The 23,384-nt window shown below is 37.4% G+C and overlaps 2 protein-coding genes across 7 annotated transcripts in view; one reads left to right on the forward strand and one right to left on the reverse strand.

The window, feature by feature from the left end:
- Positions 1 to 822: 822 nt before the first annotated feature.
- cdkn2c (cyclin dependent kinase inhibitor 2C) lies at positions 823 to 14,377 on the reverse strand. 6 transcript variants are annotated; one of them, XM_023339218.1, is made up of 7 exons: positions 14,161 to 14,377; positions 12,014 to 12,170; positions 11,378 to 11,559; positions 7,102 to 7,174; positions 4,180 to 4,255; positions 3,203 to 3,329; positions 823 to 1,668 (listed from the first exon to the last, which is right to left on the reverse strand). In XM_023339218.1, the coding sequence occupies exons 6-7, from the start codon at positions 3,326 to 3,328 to the stop codon at positions 1,306 to 1,308; spliced, it is 489 nt and encodes a 162-aa protein (XP_023194986.1). In that variant the 5' UTR covers position 3,329; positions 4,180 to 4,255; positions 7,102 to 7,174; positions 11,378 to 11,559; positions 12,014 to 12,170; positions 14,161 to 14,377; the 3' UTR covers positions 823 to 1,305. The 6 variants fall into 6 exon arrangements, with proteins under 6 accessions (XP_023194986.1, XP_023194985.1, XP_023194987.1 ...); XM_023339217.1 differs by having other exon boundaries at positions 7,102 to 7,596; XM_023339219.1 differs by lacking the exon at positions 7,102 to 7,174.
- Positions 14,378 to 17,525: 3,148 nt separating this feature from the next.
- Positions 17,526 to 23,384, forward strand: part of faf1 (Fas associated factor 1) — a 71,950-nt gene continuing 66,091 nt past the window's right edge. The window contains exons 1-2 of the mRNA XM_005806360.3: positions 17,526 to 17,812; positions 20,687 to 20,755. Coding sequence (XP_005806417.1) covers positions 17,753 to 17,812; positions 20,687 to 20,755 — 129 coding nt within the window. The 5' untranslated portion in view covers positions 17,526 to 17,752. The remainder of the gene's footprint in view (positions 17,813 to 20,686; positions 20,756 to 23,384) is intronic.

Raw genomic sequence — 23,384 nt, forward strand, 5'->3', positions numbered from 1 at the left:
TACTAGAATTAGCTCTCTAATTTGCATTTATTTCATAGTTATTTCTCCTTTACCTGAAGTAAACAAATGTTAAGTGAATGCAGCCGAAGTTTTACTCGAAATGAAACCGAGGCCTACAAGTTTTACTAACCATTCCAGGTCGAATTGCTTGCAAAGTCTTTTACTACTTTTCGCGCATTACAATATAGTGGATCCAGTTCTGCAGTGGGACATGCCCCGTTTTCAGAAAGTTCATTCAATAATGTAGCTATTAAATGACTGGTGGAGAGAATAGGAGGCCGCAAAAACCATCATAATTTAAACAATACAAATAGACTTAACGCAACTAGAAATAGTTGTGATCTGCATGTATGGTGGAGAATCTGCGATGCAGTGGCTATTTTGTTCTTCCAAAGGCCCCCAAAAGATGGTGTATTTAGTTATTTAATTTCCATTTCGGATAAATTAAGAATTTATTTTAACTGAATTGAATTGAAAAGTGGTTGTACAATGTAATAAGAGCAGGGGTGCCAATAATTAGTTAATTGTTTCTACACAACTAAATAAATGTATTGGATGTTTTGCACAATTTTCAGAGTGAGATTATGCTCCTGCAAAAAAAAAACAAGAATATATTTCTTGTTCATATCTTTACAGCGCTACCTGGTCAGACTTAATCGGCTTCAGAAAATTGCTTTTGTCTTCTTTGTTTGCGGCGCAGACTCGAAGAAGACAACTACTTATTGCAACATGTGTCACTTTTTAATTGTCGTTTTTAAAATTCTGAAAATAAAGTGATTTGAAACGTCAATTACCTGTAGGCCCATCTTTCACAATAGCAGACTGTATTTGAGAAAACTGAGCACAAAAATGACACAGGCGTGTCTGTTTAAGTTTATTTCTTGTTTTTACAATCAGTATTTGATGTCACATGATATTTACAAAGCACTTCGGCACAAAGAAGAAGGGTGCTGTAGACGCAACAGTAGCTACAAACAAACTTTTTTTATTTGAACAACCAAAAACAATGCCGCGCCTCCGCTGGAATCTTCACCTGCGCAAGGAAGTGACGTCTTGTTGGGACAAGTCGTCGCAAAAGCCCTTTTATTAAACATTAACGCAGGAATATGGTGTGACACTGAAGACTTATTTCAGTTAGTCACCTCTAATGAGCAGAGTCTGGTCACCAAAGGTGACTCTGACTCTGTTAAAATAACATTTTCATTTGCCTTATGACAATTAGACTGTTATACCTCTACAAGAGCAGCTCTTCCTCTGAGGGCCCATTATAATAAACACAAATTAGCAATAAGACCTTCCCTCACGTCACTCAGGGTCCAGATATTGCTCAATGAAATCAGCCGTCTCTGCGCGATTGAAGTCTCGTGCCAGCCACAGCGCGGTGTGTCCCTGCTGGTTGGTCCTCCGGGGGTCCTCGGTGAGGTCCAGGAGAATCCTCACCACCTCCAGGTGCCCCTCCCTTGCGGCCAGATGCAGAGGCAGGTTGCCGATTTCGTCCGCGAGATTCACATCCGCTCCGTGATTTACCAGCTCACGCACGGTCTCCGCAAAACCTTCGCGTGCGGCGTCGTGAGTCACGGTGAGGTTTAGGATGTGGTCTCGCGCGTTGGGATCAGCTCCCGCCGCGAGTAGAGCCCGGACGAGCTCGGTGTTTCCGAGCATCGCCACCTGGAAACAGGAGGAAAATAAAAGACAGACGAGTGAACTGGTGGGATGTTTCACAACTATTTTGTCAAACAACTTTGTAAGTTGATTTAAATTTTGAACTAAATCTAGATTTAGTTTTGACTCACAACTCAGAACTCGTGGGCACATATGGCATATGGCATGCGAGTCATTTGCTCATGAGTTGAGTAACCTACGGCTTTTACGTTTGCCCTTTACATAAACTGAGACGAAAAAAGTGGGAGGCACGTCAATGAAAACGAAATAAACACTGAGAACTGAGGTTTTTTAGTTTAATTTGAATTTCTAATGTAAACTTTTTCCTGCAACATTTGCATGCCAGTATTGAATGCGGATTCTACAGAGAGGATACAGACTCCATATCTTTAAGTTGTCCCTTCTTTTGTATATGTCCAGACCTGTGAGGTTGTGACAGTATTTTTTATGTTGTTATAGTTTTTTGAATATGCCAGTTATTTTCTTTGGCTACATAGTGCCCTATAGTTATTGTGCTTCCTTAGTTTATTTGATATTGTGAAATATCCCCATTCTCTCATTCATTAATTCATTCATTCATTCATTCCACATTCCCCTGGGAAATGGGGAATGACTGGGGATGCCTTTCTCTCCACATTGCCTCAGCCACTGTGGCTAATCAAGTGGAAAAACACAGGCCTCCTGTCAGAGGTGAAGTTTTACCATGCTCTACCAGCCACAGAAGCTGGTGGGGAACATTTTTAATTTCCACCCCTAAATGAAAAATGAATGGAAGTCATTGTAAAGTCCCTGTAAAGATTGAAAGAAATATAGTGTGTGTGTGTGGGGGGGGGGGGGGGGGGGGGGTTGTGTTTGTGCAGATAGTTTAACGTTTACTTGTTGAACATGAAAAAAATAAAGATTTAAACATATGTTATTAATGGCAGTGCAAATGTTCCCTCCCATTTAATCTGGAGCATGGTAAGACTTCACCTGTAACAGGAGGCCTGTATTTTTCCACTGAGAAACAACTTCCTACTTTCTCTGTGCTGTTTCAGTCAGCACTAAAACATTCATCTCAAAAAATGTTTTAGTGCTGACATTTTTTTATATAAAACAAATAGTAATAAATAATAAAATCATTCTCTCTCTCTTTGTTATGACTGAGTTCACAAGTCTGGGGGAAAAAAAACCCTGCTAATTACTTTAGGTTAGACATTTTTCATTTGTAATATATAACAAATATAATAATAATATCGAATAAATATAACTCCAGCACACAGTTTAAAAAAAAACTTAGCTTACTTTTGAACATAGAGAGAGAAAAGGCAGGAAATGACAGAGTTAAAATCAACACTGTGTCTATGGAGCCTTTAGAAATGGTATGGTTAGTTTCAACAAGAGATTGAGTAGCTTTAACTCTTTCAAGTGTTAAAACTACCCTCTCTTGTCAAAATAACTCTGAAAAAGTTACATTTACACAAATTTAAATACTCAGCACCGTGTTGATTTAATGCTGCCAGTTTTTACTAAATAGGAGAAAGTGAACTATTGGCCAAACCTGCAGAGGAGTCCTCCTAAACTCATTCAGTCCATTAACATCAGCTCCAGCTTTCAATAAATCCAACACCTCTTCCAGCTTCCCACACGCTGAGGCATTGCAGAGCAGGTCTGATCGGCACGCCATCCTGATAGAACAAAGAAAAAATGTCTGTCTTAGTGGTCCTATCAACCTGAGGCCACTCCTCCTGTCTTCCTCTCTCCCTTCTCTTTCTGCTGTTCTGATTACCTCAAAATGGCATATGTTTGCATAAAAAAAGAGGTTGAAACAATTTTAGGGGTTTGTTATTATTATTATTATTTTTTTAAATATAATTTCATGCATCCAAAGCTACATCCATTCTTCATCACAAGTCATACAATTGCAAACTATGAATTGGTGTAATTAACATTTTACTTAATCTCACAGTATACCTAGAAACTTATAGTGTTTTAGGACATAAATATAATATTTTTAACATGAAAATAAAAGGCAGAAGGCAACACAATGTTTGGTAGTGCACCACTCGGCAATCTATACATGTAAAAAAAATAAGCCACAACCTACTAAGTGTATTTTTTTTCTTCCATAGACTGTATATGTATGTATGTATAATATTAATTTGTTTCTACCACATTCATGTGGTCTTAAAATGTCTGCCAAAAGTTGATAGGCTCTTCCTGGATACATGTGCAGACAGACAGTGCTTTATTTGTGTTTTTCTCAAATGCTAAAATCTCTAAAATATGCCTAAGATGAATGCTTTAAATATATATATTTTTTTTTCTTTAGCCTATGTTTTGCTTAACTATAAATTCATGTTCAAATTTTGAAGGCGTTGCTCATTTATCTTTGGAGAAAACACCTGTTCGATATGAGTTTACCACACAACAATAAATATGCTCTTTTTTTTTGGTAAAAAAAAATAAAATAAAAATAGAAAAAGGATTTTAAAAGAAACAAAACTACAAACACAACGAAAAAAGTGTGGAACTTACCTGAAATGAGGTTTGAATCGCAGCACATGTCTTCCTCTTGTTCAGAAACTTTAGAAACTTCTTACATGTAAGCAAGCTAGTCAGTCAAACATGGGGGGGAAAAAAAACATAAACTGAATTAAAATCAAAGACTTGACAAAACAATCCTGCACCATACTGTCATTAACAAACGGCTGACGTTTCTTAAAACGATCAGCTAAAAATAAATTTATGACTAGGCATCATCAGGTACGACCAGCACTCCAGGTTGGATTCAAATATCGCTGAATCATGGAGAAACACCTCGTTTCCAGAGATTACAGCGCGGATAACGACAACCCGAATGAGAAATTGCAATATGAATGGTAGAAATAGAAATACCCTGTGATACAAAAACGGTGAATTTTAGGCTCAAAGTGAGGAAGAGGAAAAAAAAAAGTGCTCCTTTTTGTTTTGACTTCAAAGACAAACAAGTTTGGCGTTCAGGCGCTTTGTTTTAAAAACTATGAAGTTGGCCTGATTGGGTGAAGCCCAGCTACAAGACAAAAAGAAGAAGAAGAAGAAGCGGACTCGCACCATTTTGTCACACAGAGGAGCGACTGTTGCTCCGGGTGGGTGTGGTCTGCGCCCAAGCTCAAACTGGACCACATGATTGAAGTGCATGATTGATGCGCTTCAATCATGTGACTGACATTAGCCAAACACAGCAGTGCCATCAGCAGGACACGATTAAATATGCTCCTAACTAGGATTCTGAATAAAGTCAGTGTATATGTATAATATGCTATAATAGCTGTCAAGGACCTCTCAGATTTTAGAAGTTATTTTTGCTCAGAACTCTAACATATCGCGGTGTCTCTCTTTCCTCTTTGTCCTCATCCCTTCAACAAGCGCTACGTTACAGGGAAGCGATGCCGCCCCCGCTTCCTCGTAACCTCTAACCAGATCAACCGCCGGCGAACTGTGAAGGAGCGAACCAACGTAGCAGCCACATTTTTTTTATTATCTCCTCTATAAACGTGGCGGGTCACGAACTTGATGGGAGAATAAAATCCGGAACACATTTCAAATTCAAACTTTACCGAATATGCTGACAAAATGGGCTCTGCCCGCCTAACACTCCGCACCTAAAGTAAGGATTTTAATGTATTTTTAATGTTCACGTTCAAGTTTACTTAATTATAAAGCACGTTTAATAATTCGCAAATGTGCTGCAGAGAAGTAATAACGACAGTAAAAGCAAAAATAGCTTTAAACAGTAAAGAGCATCCTCGCCCCTCCACCCCCCCCCCACACACACACCCACACACACACACTCTTTCGTACTGTTCTCTCTTTCCACAAAATGACTTTCTGCAGCAAGCAGCCCTCTTCTCCACATTCATCCTTTTTCAAATGAAAAAGCCCCCAACAATCCAGGGTTTTGTTATTTCCTGCCGTTTGTCTTTATATTTTTACGAAGTGTGATATAAAAGTAGCATTATTTTAGGGCACATGCACTTTTTTTCTTTTAATTGTGCCATTTTCAATTTAGCTCTTCGGGGCTCCGAATAGGCTGCTTAAAACATGATTAAAATCGACAGACTTCCTTTCATTTTTTTAAATTCCTTTCATTAATTGTGGAAAAAAGTTAATTTAAGTCATTTTGGGACTTTATCAATGAAGGTCAAGCTACAGCCAGTTCCTGAAATGGTTGCAAAAAAAATAGTCTGCACACACAAATGGGCACTTCTCTCTTTTTATAACGCAGCTGTAAAATTTTGCTTTAAAATAACCACTAGCTACATGAATGGGTGACTTCTGTATGAATGGGGAATTATGACTCTAACCATTTTCTTGTGTGTGGGTGTGTGTGTGTGTGTGTGAGCAGACTATACCAATGAAATTATTTCCAATATGTAAGCCTGCATCCACTTTGTTATTCAGAGATCCCCTTTGTTTGTTACTCAAAATATTGTCCTCCAGTAAGTGTGAGGAGAAGATAACTGGAAAACGCTCTGTTACCAACAAATGAATCTGCAAGGGTGGCTTAATAAGACCTTGGGATGAAGATGAAGTAGTTTACTTGGAAAGCTTTCATAATGTGGTAACTGACTAATTAGGCAAGAAACTCATAACAAAATGCAACTGAACTGAAAATAATGAGTCTGTTATACATATTTCCTTTGGGGAGAGTAAATAAGGAAGCAGTCACTCATTACTTCCAATTTTTAGTTTCGAAATCAAAAACTAAAAATTCAGTTTGTCTCATTTAGATTCAAGCTTGTTTTGTTGATGTTGACATTTAACAGGTTAAAATGAAGTGGACTTCTGATGGACATAATGATCTTCTTCATGTAAAGGGTGAGATGTATACATTTAATAAACTCTAAAAATCCTTATTTTCAGTGGCAAATGATCGTGTACACTGACATATCAGTCTGCATATTAGTGTCTTAGAGGGTTCCTTACCTCGCCTTGACCAAGAGCTTTATATTTAGAGATGCATCCTTCAACAAACTAATCTGGGAAGTAACTTAATCTAAATCTAGACTGCATAGTGATTATTCGTAAGCTATATTTAAAAAAAGACCAACAAAGAGATGCTGTTCCAACAAGCAACACAAGATCAAATATTAGCAAACAGGAATGTTGTAATCACCTGCATGTGTTTCTGTTAAAGCTAAAGATAAGGGTCAGCTCGACTGCAAAACTTTGGTGAAATACCCACACGTACGCACACACAGCTCTGACATTTTTTATAATCTCAGCAGAGGAAGTCACTTTCACAATTCATCTTTCCTGTTGAATTCACAAGAAGCAAAGTTTCTCTACTAAAAGCTACAAGGCAATTGTCAGTGAACCTAATTCTTCCCTAACGGAATATGTTGCACTATGTATTTTATTAATGGAAAATATAAAATATTGTCAGTGATATTTGGACCCATCAAGTGACAATCGTACCTGATGATGATTCTTTTCTCATTTGTTTACGGCATTGTTGCAATAGCAACAGACGCATAGTGAAAGTTTCAATCTGTGGAGACAACAGAATATTTGTCACACGGTCTTGAGTGTAGAATGAGGTTTCACTGGTTCACTTCCAGTCTTCTGCTTCGCCTTACTGGTCCCAGAGCAAATGAAAACGTTCAGAGGTTGTCCGAGAAGATATAGTCATAATGAGTCTGTAGAGCTTATTATGGCTATAATGTCATAATGAGTGACATAATGACTATATATAGTCATTATGACTATAATGTGCAGACTCATTATAGTCATGAGTCTACAAATCCACAGCAGGATTTGTTTTAAACTTTCAAAGATGTAAAAAAAAATGAACCTCTTGCTTTAATTTGTAAAACACACATTTACAGTTATATATTTTAATCCATGTGTAAATGTCAGAATGTTTCTGACAACAAACTCCACGTTCTCATCTTCACTGACATTTTCTTAAGTCTGTAATAGAGGGAAAGAGAGAATAAAATCTGAATTAGATTATAAAACAAACGTTTAGAAACTATACTGTAATGCAGTGAGAAATACATGGGAAACATACGTCATTCATATCATGAACAAAGAAGAATGTTTTGCTTTTTTGTTGCTTATTGATCCCTGGGGAAAATAGGACAGATTAATGGGAATGACATTTAGATCTAGATCTGACATAACGGTTTATTATCTTTATTCCCTGCATTGCGACGTCGTGCACTGTTTGCTTTTAACAGACCAGCACTACGGAGATTAGTTTGTAAAAATGTTTTTACATTATCAGACGGGAAGCCGCTCCTGCAGAGCGGTTGACCTCAAACTTTTTAAAAGTTTAATATATAAATATGTTTTAGCGCAACATTTAATATCGAATCACGTTATGCATTTCGATTTAGACTTTATATGAGTCTGTTAGCTGGTCACAATCTGCACATGACGCTTTATAGATTAAAAATAGCTCACCAGTAAATGGCGGCCACTTACGTAGCTGTGTTGATAATCACAGCCTAAAAAATACATAATCTTATCTTCCAGAATTAAGATAATTATATTCTCTACCAAACTTCCATTAAGGAAAAAAACGCTTTGCATGCGTGTACAAGTTTGTTGCGTACATTGGTTATATGCACATAAAGGTAATGCAACAAATAAATCGCAGATTTCTGCCCTGGTCCCTCTTGCAAATGAGATTTGGATGTCAATGGGGTTTTTACCTGATTAAATAAATAAAAATAAATAAAAGAAACTCGCTTTAGTAAATGTCCAGTTCATTAAATTTATTACATTTCTTTGGAGCCAGAATGCAGCGCAATAATCAAGGGGTCCAGGTCACTGCGACTCTCCACCGTTTCTAACCTTTGCCATGTTGGTCACTTTAAGAGTCGGCGGACAAAAATGACCAGTGGACGCTTCTTACTGGCCAGTTCAGGCCCTCACAGCGAGTTTCGTACTTTGGCGACCAGCGATAAAGAAATATTCCACCTCAAGTTTTAATAATAATTTCTGATTTTTCTGTCATCTGACCCCTACAAGGATCAGAGCCACAAGTATCATTAAACACAAAGTACATGTCATAGTAGGTCAAACATGATCTTACACTTCCCAAAATAAATTAGTTCAAGACGGATTGCCAGACACATTGATGCTGGCAAAAACCAGTAGGCAACTATGATCAATGGAGCGAAGGTAAAGGCACCAGGACATTTGCACCAGGAAGGCGGTACGTGGGCTCGGTATGACTAAAAGCTGTACTTTCAAATTGAACAACACTGTAGCATGCACTACACAACACTCTCGTTTCCACAGAAATAGCAGCTTAAACATTTACATGTATTGGCATTTGTGACGGCCATTTGTTGTAGCATAGAATTATTTATTTTTCAAATTAAGGTTTACACTTTTTTTTTTTTTTTAATCCGCGTTTGTGACATATATGGTAGCTACCATGAACCTCCTTTACAGCGCTCGATTCAGCAGTTTATAAGTCTGGGCAGCCCCGTGTCCAGACGAGTTTAACAGGGGGGGACATCGGCTTATTTTTGGGAGAGCAAAAATTAATCTACGTAGCAAGAATAATGTTACTCAAGTAAAAGAAAAAGGTACAGTGCAGTAAAACTACTATTATAAGTACATTTTTTCCAAAAAAGGTACTCAGATGACTGTAACATGTTGTGTTGTGACTGTGTTGATAATTAAAGTATCGAGATAATGTGGATAATTACTGTGTTGACCCACTTTTGAACATAAACAGCATCAGTAGCCTACAGGCTTAAGGTGCTATTACCTCGTCATCATTTAGCAAACATTACCTGCATACAACAACTTTACTCAACTCAGTCGGTTGGTTTGGGGGGGAAAATGTGCAAAGTTCTTTGCGTTTTGCTGTTTTGCTGCCACGATTCTAACACACCTGAGTAGCTCTGCACAGCAGCAGGTCTCCATCGCTGCTGCATAGGTGTATGTTGCGTTTAAAGGCGGCTCGGAAAAGCAGGTTACGACGTGTTAACAACGGATTAAACAGTTCTAACAACTGAAAAAAGTGACAGAAAGCACAGACATGGTAAGTGCGGAAGCCCCTACTGTATCAAATCTAATAACAGAGAGTTGGCCACTTTAGGGTAAAAACAACAATCAGCTGACTTTGTGGGAGGGCAACGCTGAGTCTGGGTATAAAATCACAAGCATCAAGTTTAGACCTGACCTTGACAATCCCGTTTCTCTGCACCAGTCACGCCCAAACGACGAGAAGACATGAGCTACCCTGAACAAAGAGCTACTGTCGGCTACAACACCAATGTTCAATGATCACCATTGTAAAAAAACAAACAAAAAAAATAAAACAGATTTTCTCCCCACTCAAATACCACAGCACCAAAATTCACACCCAACAAATCTGCTATGATTTCATCTTAAAAGTGTCTGGGTGTTTTAATCTGCGTTTCAGACAGGCCAAACTGTGTGAACAAGACGAGCTGCAGTGTTTGCAGTAATAAAAGACTTAAGAAAACACACAAAAAACCGCATTATTTATATATATATATATGTATATATATATATATATATATATATATATATATATATATATATATATATATATATATATATATATATATATATATATATATATATATATATATATATATATACACATATGTAAAGGAGACCGTGTTTAATGTATAACCAAATCAAGAAGAGGTACACACATCACCTAACACAGCGAAACGAGAGACCCTGTTTTTTTTTTAAAACTGAGCTTAATGTATAATCCATTTTCAACTTTCCAGAAGCAAGTTGGTGAGGATAGTTGGAAAAGGAGGTCAGTTGTGACCAGAGAAAATATTCTGTAAGGACTTTTAACAGAATCCAAGTACCACTTCAAATATTTAATTTTGACCAAGTCGGTTCATAAATTGGCGCAGTGGTGATAAAATGTGACGCAGTTTTGCAGCCGCAGCGAAGTTCGACTAGGGACATTTCCTGCTTATTCCGTTACGCTAAAGCCTATAATTCTAGCATCGTTTCATGCTTCACTGTCTTATAAATGAAAGGTGGATCTTCGCTGGTACATTTGAGACACTCATTCTCGATACTTTAAAGCTGCCTAACAATGAACGACAAATAGAAATGTAAAAAATATTCTTCCAGTAACAATTTGGAAAACTTTTCTAATGCACTTTTATTAAGTATTTTATGTAGTTGGTAAAAATCAATGTTTTACTTTTTAAATATGCCAGGAAACATAAAAATCAACAAAGTACGCAGCCGAGGCCTCAGTGTACATACAATTGAGATTTTTGTGCCGTTTGTTACTTAATCAATTTTTAAAACTGATTTTACTGGTTCCTTTAATTTTGCACTATTATTCGACTAAACCGCGCTCGTTGTTTTTAAAACCGCGTGCATCAAAGTGAAATGGACTGAAGTTCAAAGTGTTCAAAGCTTTTCTATTTTAAATAATGTGTCAATTGCGGCGAGAAACCGCAACGAGCTGTTAACATGAATAACTTTACAGAATATTTGCGGCTCTTTTTTCCGTTTCTCTTTTAAAATTACTGCTTTTTGTGTAAAGTAAAATTCAATGCACGCTAAATAAATACATTATTTTTTAAAGCCATGACGCCTCCGCTCGACAGCGTCCTTAAAAGGTTTTGGTCCAGGCCTTATGCCAACCCCAAATCACTCATTCGGGAACAGGAACTCTCTTACAAGCCTTAAGACATACTTTCTTCAGCTTTTTAGACGTATTTACCCCCCTGGAGTCCTGCGACAGCAACATAGGGTGTTCTTCTTGACCCTCCGAGGATGGTAGTGGTCTCCAGATGCAGATTAACCACCACCAGATGTTCCTCCCTCGCGGCCAGGTGCGGCTGCAGGTTTCCCTTTTGGTCATTGACGTCAACCCACTTGTCAATCAGCACGCTATATACAGCTCTGGGGAAAAAAAATTAAGAGACCACTGCAAAACTATCAGTTCTCTGATTTTACTCGTTTGGAGTAAAATTAACTTTGTTTTTTTTTAATTATTATTCTATTAACTACTGACAACGTAATTCTGAGCAAAAAATGTTGGATGTATTTGCGGAAAATAAGAAATGGACAGAAAAACAAAAAAGATGAAGCGCTTTTAGACGTCAAATAATGCAAAGAAAACAAGTTCATGTTCATTTAGAAACAGCAATACTAATGTTTTAACTCGAGAAGAGTTCAAAAATCAGTATTTGGTGGAATAACCGTGATTTTGTTATTCACAGCAGTCATGCATCTTGGCATGCTTTCCGCCAGTCTTTCACACCGCTTTTGGGTGACCTTATGCCACTCCATTGAGCAGAATGAGCTGTACTTGGGCTTTAATTCAACTGAGACTGGAATAGAATGGCTGTCATACATGCAGAGATGCTGATTTCTGGAAAACTGTGCAGTGGTTTCGTAATATTTTCCAGAGTCCGGGATTGAGTCACGATTGGCCCCGGTCGCGCGAGTTGGGGGGCAGCCCCTGCTTCATGGAGCGCCTTGACCAGCGCGTTGTGCTCCAGCCTTACCACCTGGACACAAAGAAAAAATAAATAGAAATAGAAAAATATTAGATCACTTTTGCTGGGACAAAAAAAAAAAGTTCGATAAAGCCCTAGGCCAGGGGTGCCCAAAGTCGGCCCTCGAGGACCGGCATACTACATGTTTTAGTTCTCTCCCTGGTTGTAGTAACAACCTTTTCAGCAGGTCAATGTTCTTCTTAAACCTTCTAATGAGCCATCATTTGATCCAGGTGCGTTAAACCAGGGAGAGAACTAAAGCATGCAGGATGCCGGCCCTCGAGGACCCACTTTGGGCACCCCTGGCCATGCATGTTTATCTGATAATATAATTTCCATCTCCATTACAGACACTATCATGACCCGTATTTCACTGCCAACAAGTACTTTCAAATCTGCAAATGAGTGTTAGCTAACGGTATGATTAAATGTGTTGGATAAATCCTGCTTGTGGTTTGTAGTTTCCTGTGAGAGAGACTTTTCCCTTTATCATCCGGGCGCGGCCGATCTGGACCCCAAACCCCCTCCATTGTCTCATGCGTGTTCCTCAACAAGAAGTTAGTTAGTTAAAAAAATAATCCTTAGCTGTATAGTTTTGGACATAATCATAGTTTGTTGGATGATCTAAATTTATATTGGAGGTGGTGCCTTATTTTGCAGTGCATTAGCAATTTATTTATGACTTTTAAAGTCATATTTCTTTTTTCCATACAACTAAAAAAATGCTCTGTATTTTAGAATGGATCAATTCAATCTTAATGTATTTTTGTTTGTTTTTACAGAGATAACTTCCTGGTTCATTTAGCTTTTTGTTTTATGGCATGTATATTTCCTATTAACCCTTTATTACATTTGACTAGCTCATCTGCAACATCACACTCTGTCTCAAAATAATTTCTTTATATAGCTACTTGAACGAATCTGAAAAATATATTCAATTTATATTTATATTCATTCATTTGAATTGAAATAAACTGACTTAAAGACATCTATCTTTTTTCAAACTGGTATAAAAAAATAGGTTTAATGCTGAACAAAAAGAGAAATATCCCTTATGTTGCAGCAGAAACGCAGGACGCAGTGATTCAGGTTTTCAGCAGGCCCAAAGAACACACACACACACACACACACACACACACACACACACACACACACACACACACACACACACACACACATATATAATTATATTCTAAATATAATTATCACCAATAAAAATGAACCACACTGTTGGTTTTTGCAAACACTTCAAAGGGTTTACTACCGTCACATAAACCACTTTTAAGACAATAACTATAGCGGAGAGACAATAGTTGTCCAAACCTTTTTTCCCAAACCAAGCCGCACGGAAAAACATTCCCTTTAAGGATCCAAGAACTAAATCAGAAACACATGTGTTTCTGATTTAGTGTTTCAAACAGTGGGACATATACGACTGAGAAGCTTTCTTTTAATCTATTTTGGATGTAAGGAAAGACGCCTTCAAGGACAGCGGAAGCCCAGTTGCCTTCTTAAGCATTTAGGATTTTCATGTCCTGAATGACAGAACACAAAGTCATTCAAATTGCTGCGTGCGTGATTGGAGGCAAATAACACAACACAAAAAAATATTCACACAAGCCATTAGGCCTTCAAATGTTTACACTGTAGGTTTTTATAGGTTTTATGTCCAACTTATAGACGCAATAACACCATAAACACAAAACAAACAGACTTTCACCTCAAATGACCCTTGAACGGCAGCACATGCATCCCTGCCCAATAAACTGTGAAATATTGTGATTCTACATTTAAATAGCTAAATGTCAAAGACTATAAACAGGTGAAAGCAAAAACGAACAAACGAACAAAAAAAAAAAACCCAAAAAAAACCCACCCGGCTACGGTGACAGGAAAAAAAAAAAAAAAGCTGCACCGATCACCAGCCAACATGATGTCATTAACCGTCACTTCCCGCTCGTTTTCAAAACAGTAATCACAATAGAGGGAGCCAGTTTCTTACTGTATTTGGGCATCATCATCATGGGAGATCTTCACTTTGCGACGACGATATTGCTGAATAGGTTTCCTTTCATTTCCAAAAATGACTCGTCCGGGTGTCAGATGATGCTTTCACATCATCATCGGACTGAATTATCTATAATAATAAGGCTCAGATCCCCGCTGAAGAACCCTCCTATATTTAAGATGAGCTAAAGAGAAGCTTGCCTCTGTCAAACGTTTAGGTGCGTTTGAAATTGTCACCAAAATAGGCTCAGATGGCCTGATTGGACAGAGCAAATTTAAATAGGAGGAGTCATAACTGAAAACTATCAAAAAAAAAAAAAAAGAAAAGAAAGAAACTGGGAAAAGAAACCATCTTGACGCTACGTGACTGTGTGGATTTCAGCAAATGGAGGATCTAGTCCACAGAGCACAGGCCCCTTGCGCATAGGAAGTTTCATCAACTCCCTATTCATCACATGGTATAAATACAGTAAGCTGAACATGTACTGCCGTGACGTTGGAGAGCTTTTCTCCTTTCTGTTTCTGTTTTAGCGTCACCCTCTTGTGGCCATATGTGGTATTACCCCCTCAAAATCTGTTTCACGTTATATCTATAAAACCTATGTATTGATAAAAAATAATAACTTTCCAATTATTCTTCATGTATTACTTACCGAGGAGTTCAAATTTAGCTTTTCTTCTGAATCAAGGAAAGCGGTCTGGTGCACCTTGAGATGACTGTACTGTCGGAGTGTTCTTTATCTAACCAGTCCAGTGGGCCTCTCTTTTTATTTCAGCGTGCTATTTTTGTTTTATTCCCCGTTAATTCGACTAAATAAATGAGACTTTAGATCCAGTCAAAATAGACAGTGGAATTGTATTCAGTCCATACTTTGTCAAGTTAACCTTTCACTGCATTTACAAGTGCAAAACTCACATACATTTTAGACTGGGTGTTTCTTCAACATTTTAGAGATGACATTTTCCCCCCATACCTTTTTGCAAAACACCTCAAACTTTTTCAGAATGGACAAAGAGAGTCTGTAAACAAAAATGTGTTGCATCTTATTAAATACTCAATTGGATTTAGGTCCTTAGTTTGACTGGGTAATTTTAACATACGAAAATGCTTTGATCATTGTAGCTTTGGCTGAATGTTTAGGAGACTGAGGCACCACTGCCTCAGTCTCCTTTGCAGCCTCAGCCTCCTAAAGGTTTTCCTCCAGGACCATCATGTCTGTACCTCAGTCCATCTTCCCATATGATAACATATGATAAACATAAACATATGATAACACATATCGGTGTGAAAATGGAGCCCAGCCTAAAACTTAATTCGTTTGTCAACACTGTGGCTAAGTCCTATAAGGCACCTGTCAGAAATCAAGCCTCTCCTGTCTGGATGCCACTTAGATAAGTCATCCATGCTTTTATCACCTCACGCATAGATTATTGCAAAGTCTTTTGACTGGAATTATCTAGGTTTCCCTCTCACACCTACAGTTGATATAAAAGCTACTACATATCACAGGCAAATGAGGACACATTACTGTTTCCGAACTTCTTCTTCAGCTGTGAATCCACTTCAAAATTCTTTTAATTAAGTTTTTTTGAAGGGTGTGCCCCAACTTATTTGCTTGAGTTACTTCACCCTGACATGCCATTGCATGCTTATGTCTGGTGACCCAATACGTTCGTTTATAACATTTTATAAAGCCACGGATTACAGAGACTTTATTGTTTTTCTTCGTGGTTTCAATCCAGTATGAGTTGTCATCTGCGTCTTCTTCTTTTACCCTTGATATGTATTTTTGCTGTGGTTAAATTTTCTGTGACTCCTCTGTGGAAACTTATATCTGCTTTTTGTTCTGCGGTATGGTGGGTTGGTTTCTAATCCAACAAATTCAAACATCCACTGAAAGCTGATTTTTATTATGTATTACTGATATTCAAATTTGCTTTGTGATCTGAAACAAGTGAGACAAAAAAAAATTAAAGCAGTTGGTATGTGTTTGCTATTTTTACAGCACAGTGAACCCGTCTTTCACCTTCCCCATAGCTTTGTCTCTGACCTGTGCATGCTGTGGATACTTTTCCATATTGAAGTACACACTTTGACTCATGAGAATGTAACAAAAACTAGGAAATTAAACTAGTCTAAAATTGACATAATCTGTTTCACTTCCCTTTCTATAAGGCTTTGCAGATTAGGAAAGGAAAGGAAAGGATGAAGTGACTTATCGTGTAATAAGTTCAGAAAAAAACAAGCATATGTAACTTTATGTATTAAAAGTTGTTTAAACTTATTGCTTATCCTGCTTTCACATGTGAGTTTAAATGTTATATTTTTGTACCATACAAGATTATGTTAATTTACACAGTTCAGCACATATTTTCTATATGTATTCAGCACTTTTTGTGGTCTCATTTCAAATGGGTTTAAATTCAGGATTGTCCAATCAGGATTAGACAATCCTGAGTGTCTAATCAGGATTTTTGCCCTGTATAGTGCTCTTCATCATACTTTACGGCCATTAAATGCAGCTTGTTTTCTTACAGTAGAACAGGCTTGAGCTTTTACGACTTGTACAGCTCATACCGCAATAAAACAGACACCGATTATGGTTGATTTAATTGAGGGGGGAAAGGACAGCTTGAAGAAAAAGTCTATTCATACCATTTGTCCTGCATTTCTTTGAATAACATACAGCAGGCAGCAGGGTCATCATTTTAGGGGTATTTCAAGATTGTTTGTAGGCATTGGCTTTTACCAATGTTTAGTGAGTCGTAGACATATTTATCTAATTAATGGTTGTCATGATTTAGTAAGGCAGGACAGAAGGCTATGAAAGCCAGCTTTTTCCACAATTTATTTTTTGCCTTAGGTTGAAATATAAAGGACTCTTCTTTACTGTGTGAAAAAAAAAAAAATTTCCACTGTAAGCATTAGTTTTATAAGTTTTATATGGTAAAAGAAATCAAAATGTGTTATTTTTTAATTATGTTATCTATTTGTATCAACTTCTGGTCATTTGCATTGCCCATAACTTATGCTTTTTTCACTCTTGAGTAATTTCTTTTACTTGAGTGAAATATGTTTAAGTATGTTCCTCTATTCACCCCAGGTTGCTGTGATGAACAACCAGAACCATATCATTAGTCGCATTAGTATTTTATATGCACACATACTTATGTTTACATATGAAGGTTATTTAAGGAGTGGTATTGAATAAACAGTTGTTTGGGAGGGGGAAGAACCGTCTCTTTTCATCTTTGGTTTGAGCAACATAATTCGAATCACGGAAAAGACCCGAAATTCCCATGATTTACTTTCAAGCAGTCTCTCGAACGTTTTACGACAGTCGAAATCACTTTACGCCAGCGGTAAAGCAATGGGCTAGCTGACAATAATGATTTGAGATAACCGGGCACTGTAACGTAACTTTCCTGAACTTTGTCTGTTTTGAGGCTGTTAACTCCACGTCCACTTTAATATCTACAAATAACTAACATCACACTGACAGCCGCCTGTAAGTCTCCATTTTTATCTGTATTCAGCGTCTGTCTGTGAGCCAGTGGAGAGGTATTGCTTTTAGCCAGTCATTGCTATGGCCTCCGACAGCGGCGAAAGCAACATGGATCGAGAAATGATCCTGGCCGACTTTCAGGTGGGTCCCCGTTTGTTTGTTTGTCTGTGGCATTGTTTACAGCTGGAAGCGTCTTGTCTTCCGTGTGCTGAATTAAATTACACGTCTGGCGTCAGAAACAGCAACCCTGCTCGTCGGAAGCAGCAAGGATCTCCGAGTTAGCACGCAGAGCTAACTTACTGACAGCTCGGAAACGGACTCTGAACACACTTACTAACCAAAAACTCGGTGTTTACGTCGCAGTCTGCCGAAACTGTCGGGCCAAGAATGGGACAGTACTGGTATTCAATTCCAGTTTAGCTGAAAATGGAGCTGCTGCACCCCATAAAACTATCAGCTTGTTTACATACCGTCCCTTGTTGTTTCTGCAGTTTAACACTTGACGCTAAACGTCGACACATTCAGGATTTCTATTTCCAATCGACTCCAATCTGGATTCCTATTGTCTTCTTTTGAGTCAACTGGTTATCTTCCCAACAACCCTAATCTGTGATCTTCTACCTATAAGTGCTAGCGAGACAAAGGACTGATCGCTTAATGTCAGACTTATTTGTTTTTAAAAAAAAGGGGTTTCAAAAAAATAAAAAAATTAAAAATCCAGGACTGCAACATTTATAGCAGTAGTATTCACTTTAGTATTATTGCTTCCTGATAGAATAAAGCACTACCTCTCTTCATATAGTCATAAAAAATCAAAAGTAGAACTCTATTCTAGGGTTTTAATACATTAAGGAATTGGCCAGAAATTGTAAACAGTTCTCCCATAATCAGCAAGTCAGCTACCTAAAAATCATAGTTTCTGTTTTTATTCATTTAAAAATGCATTTAAACTAAGAATTCCTATTATAATTTACAATAAATGCCTCAACTAACAGAAGGTAATTTAATGCAATCTTTGAGTTTAATAAAATCAGATAGGCTTTGATGTGTAAAATTGGAACTCTTGTGGCAAATTTACATCCACTTTATCAGACAATATCTCTTCTCTATTTGGTGTTAAAGTCCTTATTAAGCAGTGTGGGGGAAGGTGAAAGTCTGAATCATCAGGGAAGACATCAAAGAAAACCATAAATCAGAATCTGCCTGAAGAAAACCCCAGAATCTCCCAGTACTCTGTAGTTTTAGGATGAAGTCATAGTCTATTGGTTTGTGGACTTTGAAACACCGTTTACCCTAACTTTCTCTTAATCTATAAACACAAACAAATAAGACTCAAAATTTGGATAGCCAGTCCACAATACTGACTCCATTATTACAGGTTCCTGTCAATAAATCTGAATATTTTTGAAAAGTTAATTTATTTAAATAACTCAGTTTATAAGTGAAACTCTTTATATAGACTAATTACTCTGAGATTGATGTTTCCAGGGCTTTGTTTCTGTTATGATGACTTACCCTTTTATGTTTTTACACAAGATTAGAATATTACACCAGGTTAGTAAGAAAAAATTGGTTTAATGAAAGTATGTTAAAATGACTAGAATCTTGTATCAAGATTATGAAAATGCCTACTGAGCAGATGCCTACTGACCATGTCATAAAGAAAAGTGAGATGAAAGTGGGAATGTTTGTGAAACCTTAGACATCAAATGCAAAAACGTAAGAATGATGAAGTGCATTTTTTTTGTAACGTAACAAAGGATCACTTGGAGTAACTACATTCAAAACCATTGTAACTAGATTATCTGCTGATAAACCACCATTATAATCACACAAACCCCTTAAAAATACACACATTTATATAGCAGTTTGACAAAGCCCAACAGTTAGTGTGTTGGCACTGAAGTGAATATTCTCAAACGTCTGACATCATCTTCAGAGCAAAGATTGTAATTACAAAACATCACAAGTGATCAATCACACCTGTGATAAGCAATAATAAAAAATGTTACAATGGAAAGCATGTCCCAATATTCAAAAAGACAATATTATGGGACTGGTCATGGAGTGGTTATTGGTTTTGAAGCTTACCATCCTTACAGTTACAGTTTCAAAAGATAAAACCAGTTAAGGCGCATAAGAGCGTAATTATTTAATATTTGTCAAAGTTGGCGCTAATTTGTTTTGTTTAGATTCCCTATTATTTCAGGTTGGAGTTAAAAAAAGTTGTGTTTGAATAATATGCTTTCAAAAAGATGAAAAATGGAAATTTTCAACTTATGAGTCAGTGTTTGTTTCTTCTTTCACACACAACATTCTTTAAATGTTGAGTCGGGAATGTTTGACATCAACAGTCAATGCTTAACATGTTTTAAGCTTTTCTGGATCTGGATCCTTTCTTCACTCATACTTAATACATTTCAAAACCTCTCAGTTGGTTTATAATGAATACATAATTGTTTCATGTGAAAATGACTTCAGTATTACAATGTAATATTTTGCATCAAAAAAATTCTAATGAGCTGAAAAACCAGTTCACGGAGCTGAAACAGGTTTTATTGCTGGCTACCTGATAGTTATGTGTGATTGAATCTGAAAAGGGCTTTGCAGTCAAAAGGGTCATTGTAGAAAATGAAACCTGCTGTTGAAGTTACAAACAAAGCATGTTATTAAAAAGATCCTGCTGCAATCAGTTCATCTTATCCTAAGGTGGTAAGGTTTCTAACATTACTTCTGTAAGTATAGGTGTTTAGTCCGAGTTACAAAAATCCAAAATAGATGCTTGATTCAAGGAAAAAATCAGCAACTGAAAACTGATTCTTGCAAATTCCCAAGTCTCTGACAGGATGACCAAAGGCTAGATTGGACAGATGTTGTGAACTATTTTTTAAATAAACATACTCTGCGGTAAAAAAGAGAGCACTACATTGCAGGGGACCTTAATTTTTCACGTTTCATTTATCAGCAGCTGAATTTAATACAACTTCAATTTTCCATTTTTCTGTCCTCTCACAGGCTTGCACTGGAATCGACAACATCGCGGAGGCAATCACTCTGTTAGAGCTTAATAACTGGGATTTAGTGGTAAGTTCGTTAGCTTCTGGCTCTGGGCTTTACTCTTGTACATTTAGTCTTCAGTTCATCTAAAGTGCAAGTTCCCATAGAGGCTTTATCATCGAGGAACACACAGTTTGCAACATTCCCCTGTTAAGGGAATGCTTCTTGCAAGCAACCTTCATGTCAGCAGGAAGGTTGTTGTGAGACAAAAGTGTAAGTCCTGTATTGTGTGAAAGAGAGACTGTAGTGGCCAGAAAGATCAGGTCTAGTCGGGTTTAGATTAATTCATGATGAGCCCCTTGCAGTGACGTCCCTTTTGGAAGGGGTCAGTCTATAATTAGATGCATGCTGGCAGCAGCAGAGCAGACTGTGGGGACTGGACTTTCTGCTGCTGTGGATCTGATGACTTGCAGTTCCTCTGCAGTGGGTGTTAGTTTTTGTAAAACAAAAAACAAGCCCGTGGTCTTGGTGAGGGTCTGGAGTGCATTTGGGAAAACTGGATATGTTCTCATTTTCCCCCATTTAAGAGACCAGGAAACAATAAATGTAGTAAATTACTGAATTATTTTGTTTATAATCTTTTCGATCTTTAGTTGAACCAATGTCAGCTCCAAGGTTATTGAACGACAGTGTCATCGTCCAAAGTCCTCAGCTACACTCCAAGTCTATATCATTGTTTGGAACCGTGAATGCCTCACTTTCTGAAACTAGAACAGCTGCTGCCGCATGATAAAGTCTGTCTGCTTATCTCTTTTGACATAAAAGTTTACATGTCACTGTAAACATTTACTCTTTAAGACTAAAACTAAAATAAATGTGGCTACTTGTCTTAGTTAGGTTGCAACACAAACTCTACTGTTTTGCAGCATTGTAAAACCTGCAACAACTACATGTGACATTTTAGTTTTCCTACTATGAAGTCTGTGTAATTCTTATTGTTATACACACAGCTACTGCTCTCAGTATCCCAGTCGGTGAGGATTATAACACTCAGGCATCAAACATGCTTAAATAAATCTTAAGCTTAATAAATTTAGTTTATTGTAGGTTATATTTGACAGTTTTTTCCTCATTAATTTACTTTGAAGATAACAGAGCCTGATTAGGCAAACAATAGGTTTAAATACTTTTACTTCTAAAGTAGGAAATATTTTTAGATAACCGTGTCAGAGTTTAGGATATCTCAGGAGGATGCCTGTTTATTTCTGGACTGTGTGTATGATTAATTACTACTGTTGCACAGAGAAGTTAATAGACCCACCACAAGATCATGACTAGCTTGTCAGGAGATTTAAGCAGGCAGTGTTGGTCTCTCTTGTGCCTAGCTGCACCCAGGAGAAGAGGGCTTCCTGATTTAAAGGGTTTTTTTTAGAGTAATGATTTTTGTCTTCCAAAAACACACTGTGGAGTTATGCCAAAATCTCCAGCCTTGTTTACACAAGGGAGACCTTGAGCTCTAAAGCAAATGCTCTCCTAGTTGGGTTTGTTTAAACCTTAAAATTATTACAAATAACTTTCTCTTGCTCACTATTTGGAAACTGCCTCACTAAACATGTGCTTGTGCAGTGTTGTGTGAAAGGGGCATTAACATGGCCTGAAGAAAAGAGGACAAAACAAATATGAGAGATACACAAGATGCTAACAGGGTTTCTATGTAGTTTGGAGAAGTCTGGAGTTTAATTTCACTATTTTTAAGGTCTGGGTAAATATGGAGGGAAAAAAGTATATATTTTTTTGCATCTTCAGACTTTTCTTCCTTGTTCTTCCTTCCCTCATTTTGATCTTCTTTGTTTGTCCTTCTTTTCATCCTTCCTTTTTTCTACCTTCTTCCATTTTGGTCTCCTTCTTTCCTTGTGTCCTTCCTTTCTTCCTTTCGGCATCCTTTGTGTCTTTACTTTTTTTCCCTAATTTTTGTCCTCCCATTTTTGTTTCCTTATTCGTTCTTCATTTCTGTCCTACCTACCTTGTGTTCTTCATTCTCTCATTTCTTGTTTGCTTCTTTTTTACTTCCTGCTTGTCCTCTTTTTGTGTCCTTCATTTAAAGCTCCCTTGTGTCCCATCTGTCTACATTCCTTCCTTCTTGTTCTTTCCTTTCTCTTCTGTCCTCCCTTGTTCCCTTCTTGTTCTTCTATTTATTTTATTACATGTACCCCCTTTTCTCTTTTCTTTCCTTAAAAAACAGACATTGGATTCTGAAATTGTATGAACATTTTACATGAAAACCTTCACCTGTGTTGAACAATACAACAATGAGAATGATCATCTTGGCATTGATTAAAAACCTCTTTCATTTTAATTTAGAAAATGTTTTTGCTTCACCTGATGCTTTCAAGCAGCACAGCCTGCTGCTGACGTTACATAACATCCCCCTGTTGTCTTGTGTACAACAGTGATAATTGGATTGAATCAATTGTCCATTGAAACAAAAGTTCATCTGCAAAGCTGACAGAGGTTATATTTGTCTTTTCAGTGCCTCTTGTCCAGGCCAGCCTCTCTGAATATTCCAGCTCATACATTTTGACCTAGTTGACATTTCTGAAAACACTGAGCCAGTGATGTCACAGTGTCCTCTTTCATACGACGACACACTGTCTCTCATCTTTGTGAAATAAGCTCCTTTAATAGTTGCTTTATTTTTTTAGATAACCAGATCGAA

The sequence above is a fragment of the Xiphophorus maculatus genome, chromosome 9 (genome assembly GCF_002775205.1).
Source record: "Xiphophorus maculatus strain JP 163 A chromosome 9, X_maculatus-5.0-male, whole genome shotgun sequence".
In the NCBI taxonomy this organism is placed as follows: Eukaryota; Metazoa; Chordata; class Actinopteri; order Cyprinodontiformes; family Poeciliidae; genus Xiphophorus; species Xiphophorus maculatus.

Excerpts from the sequence above, each read along its gene's own strand:
- cdkn2c (XM_023339222.1), bottom strand. The coding sequence starts at position 3,328 with ATGGCGTGCCGATCAGACCTGCTCTGCAATGCCTCAGCGTGTGGGAAG. Across the intron at positions 1,669-3,202 it reads TTAGGAGGACTCCTCTGCAG|GTGGCGATGCTCGGAAACAC; the intron begins GTTTGGCCAATA and ends TCCTGTTTCCAG.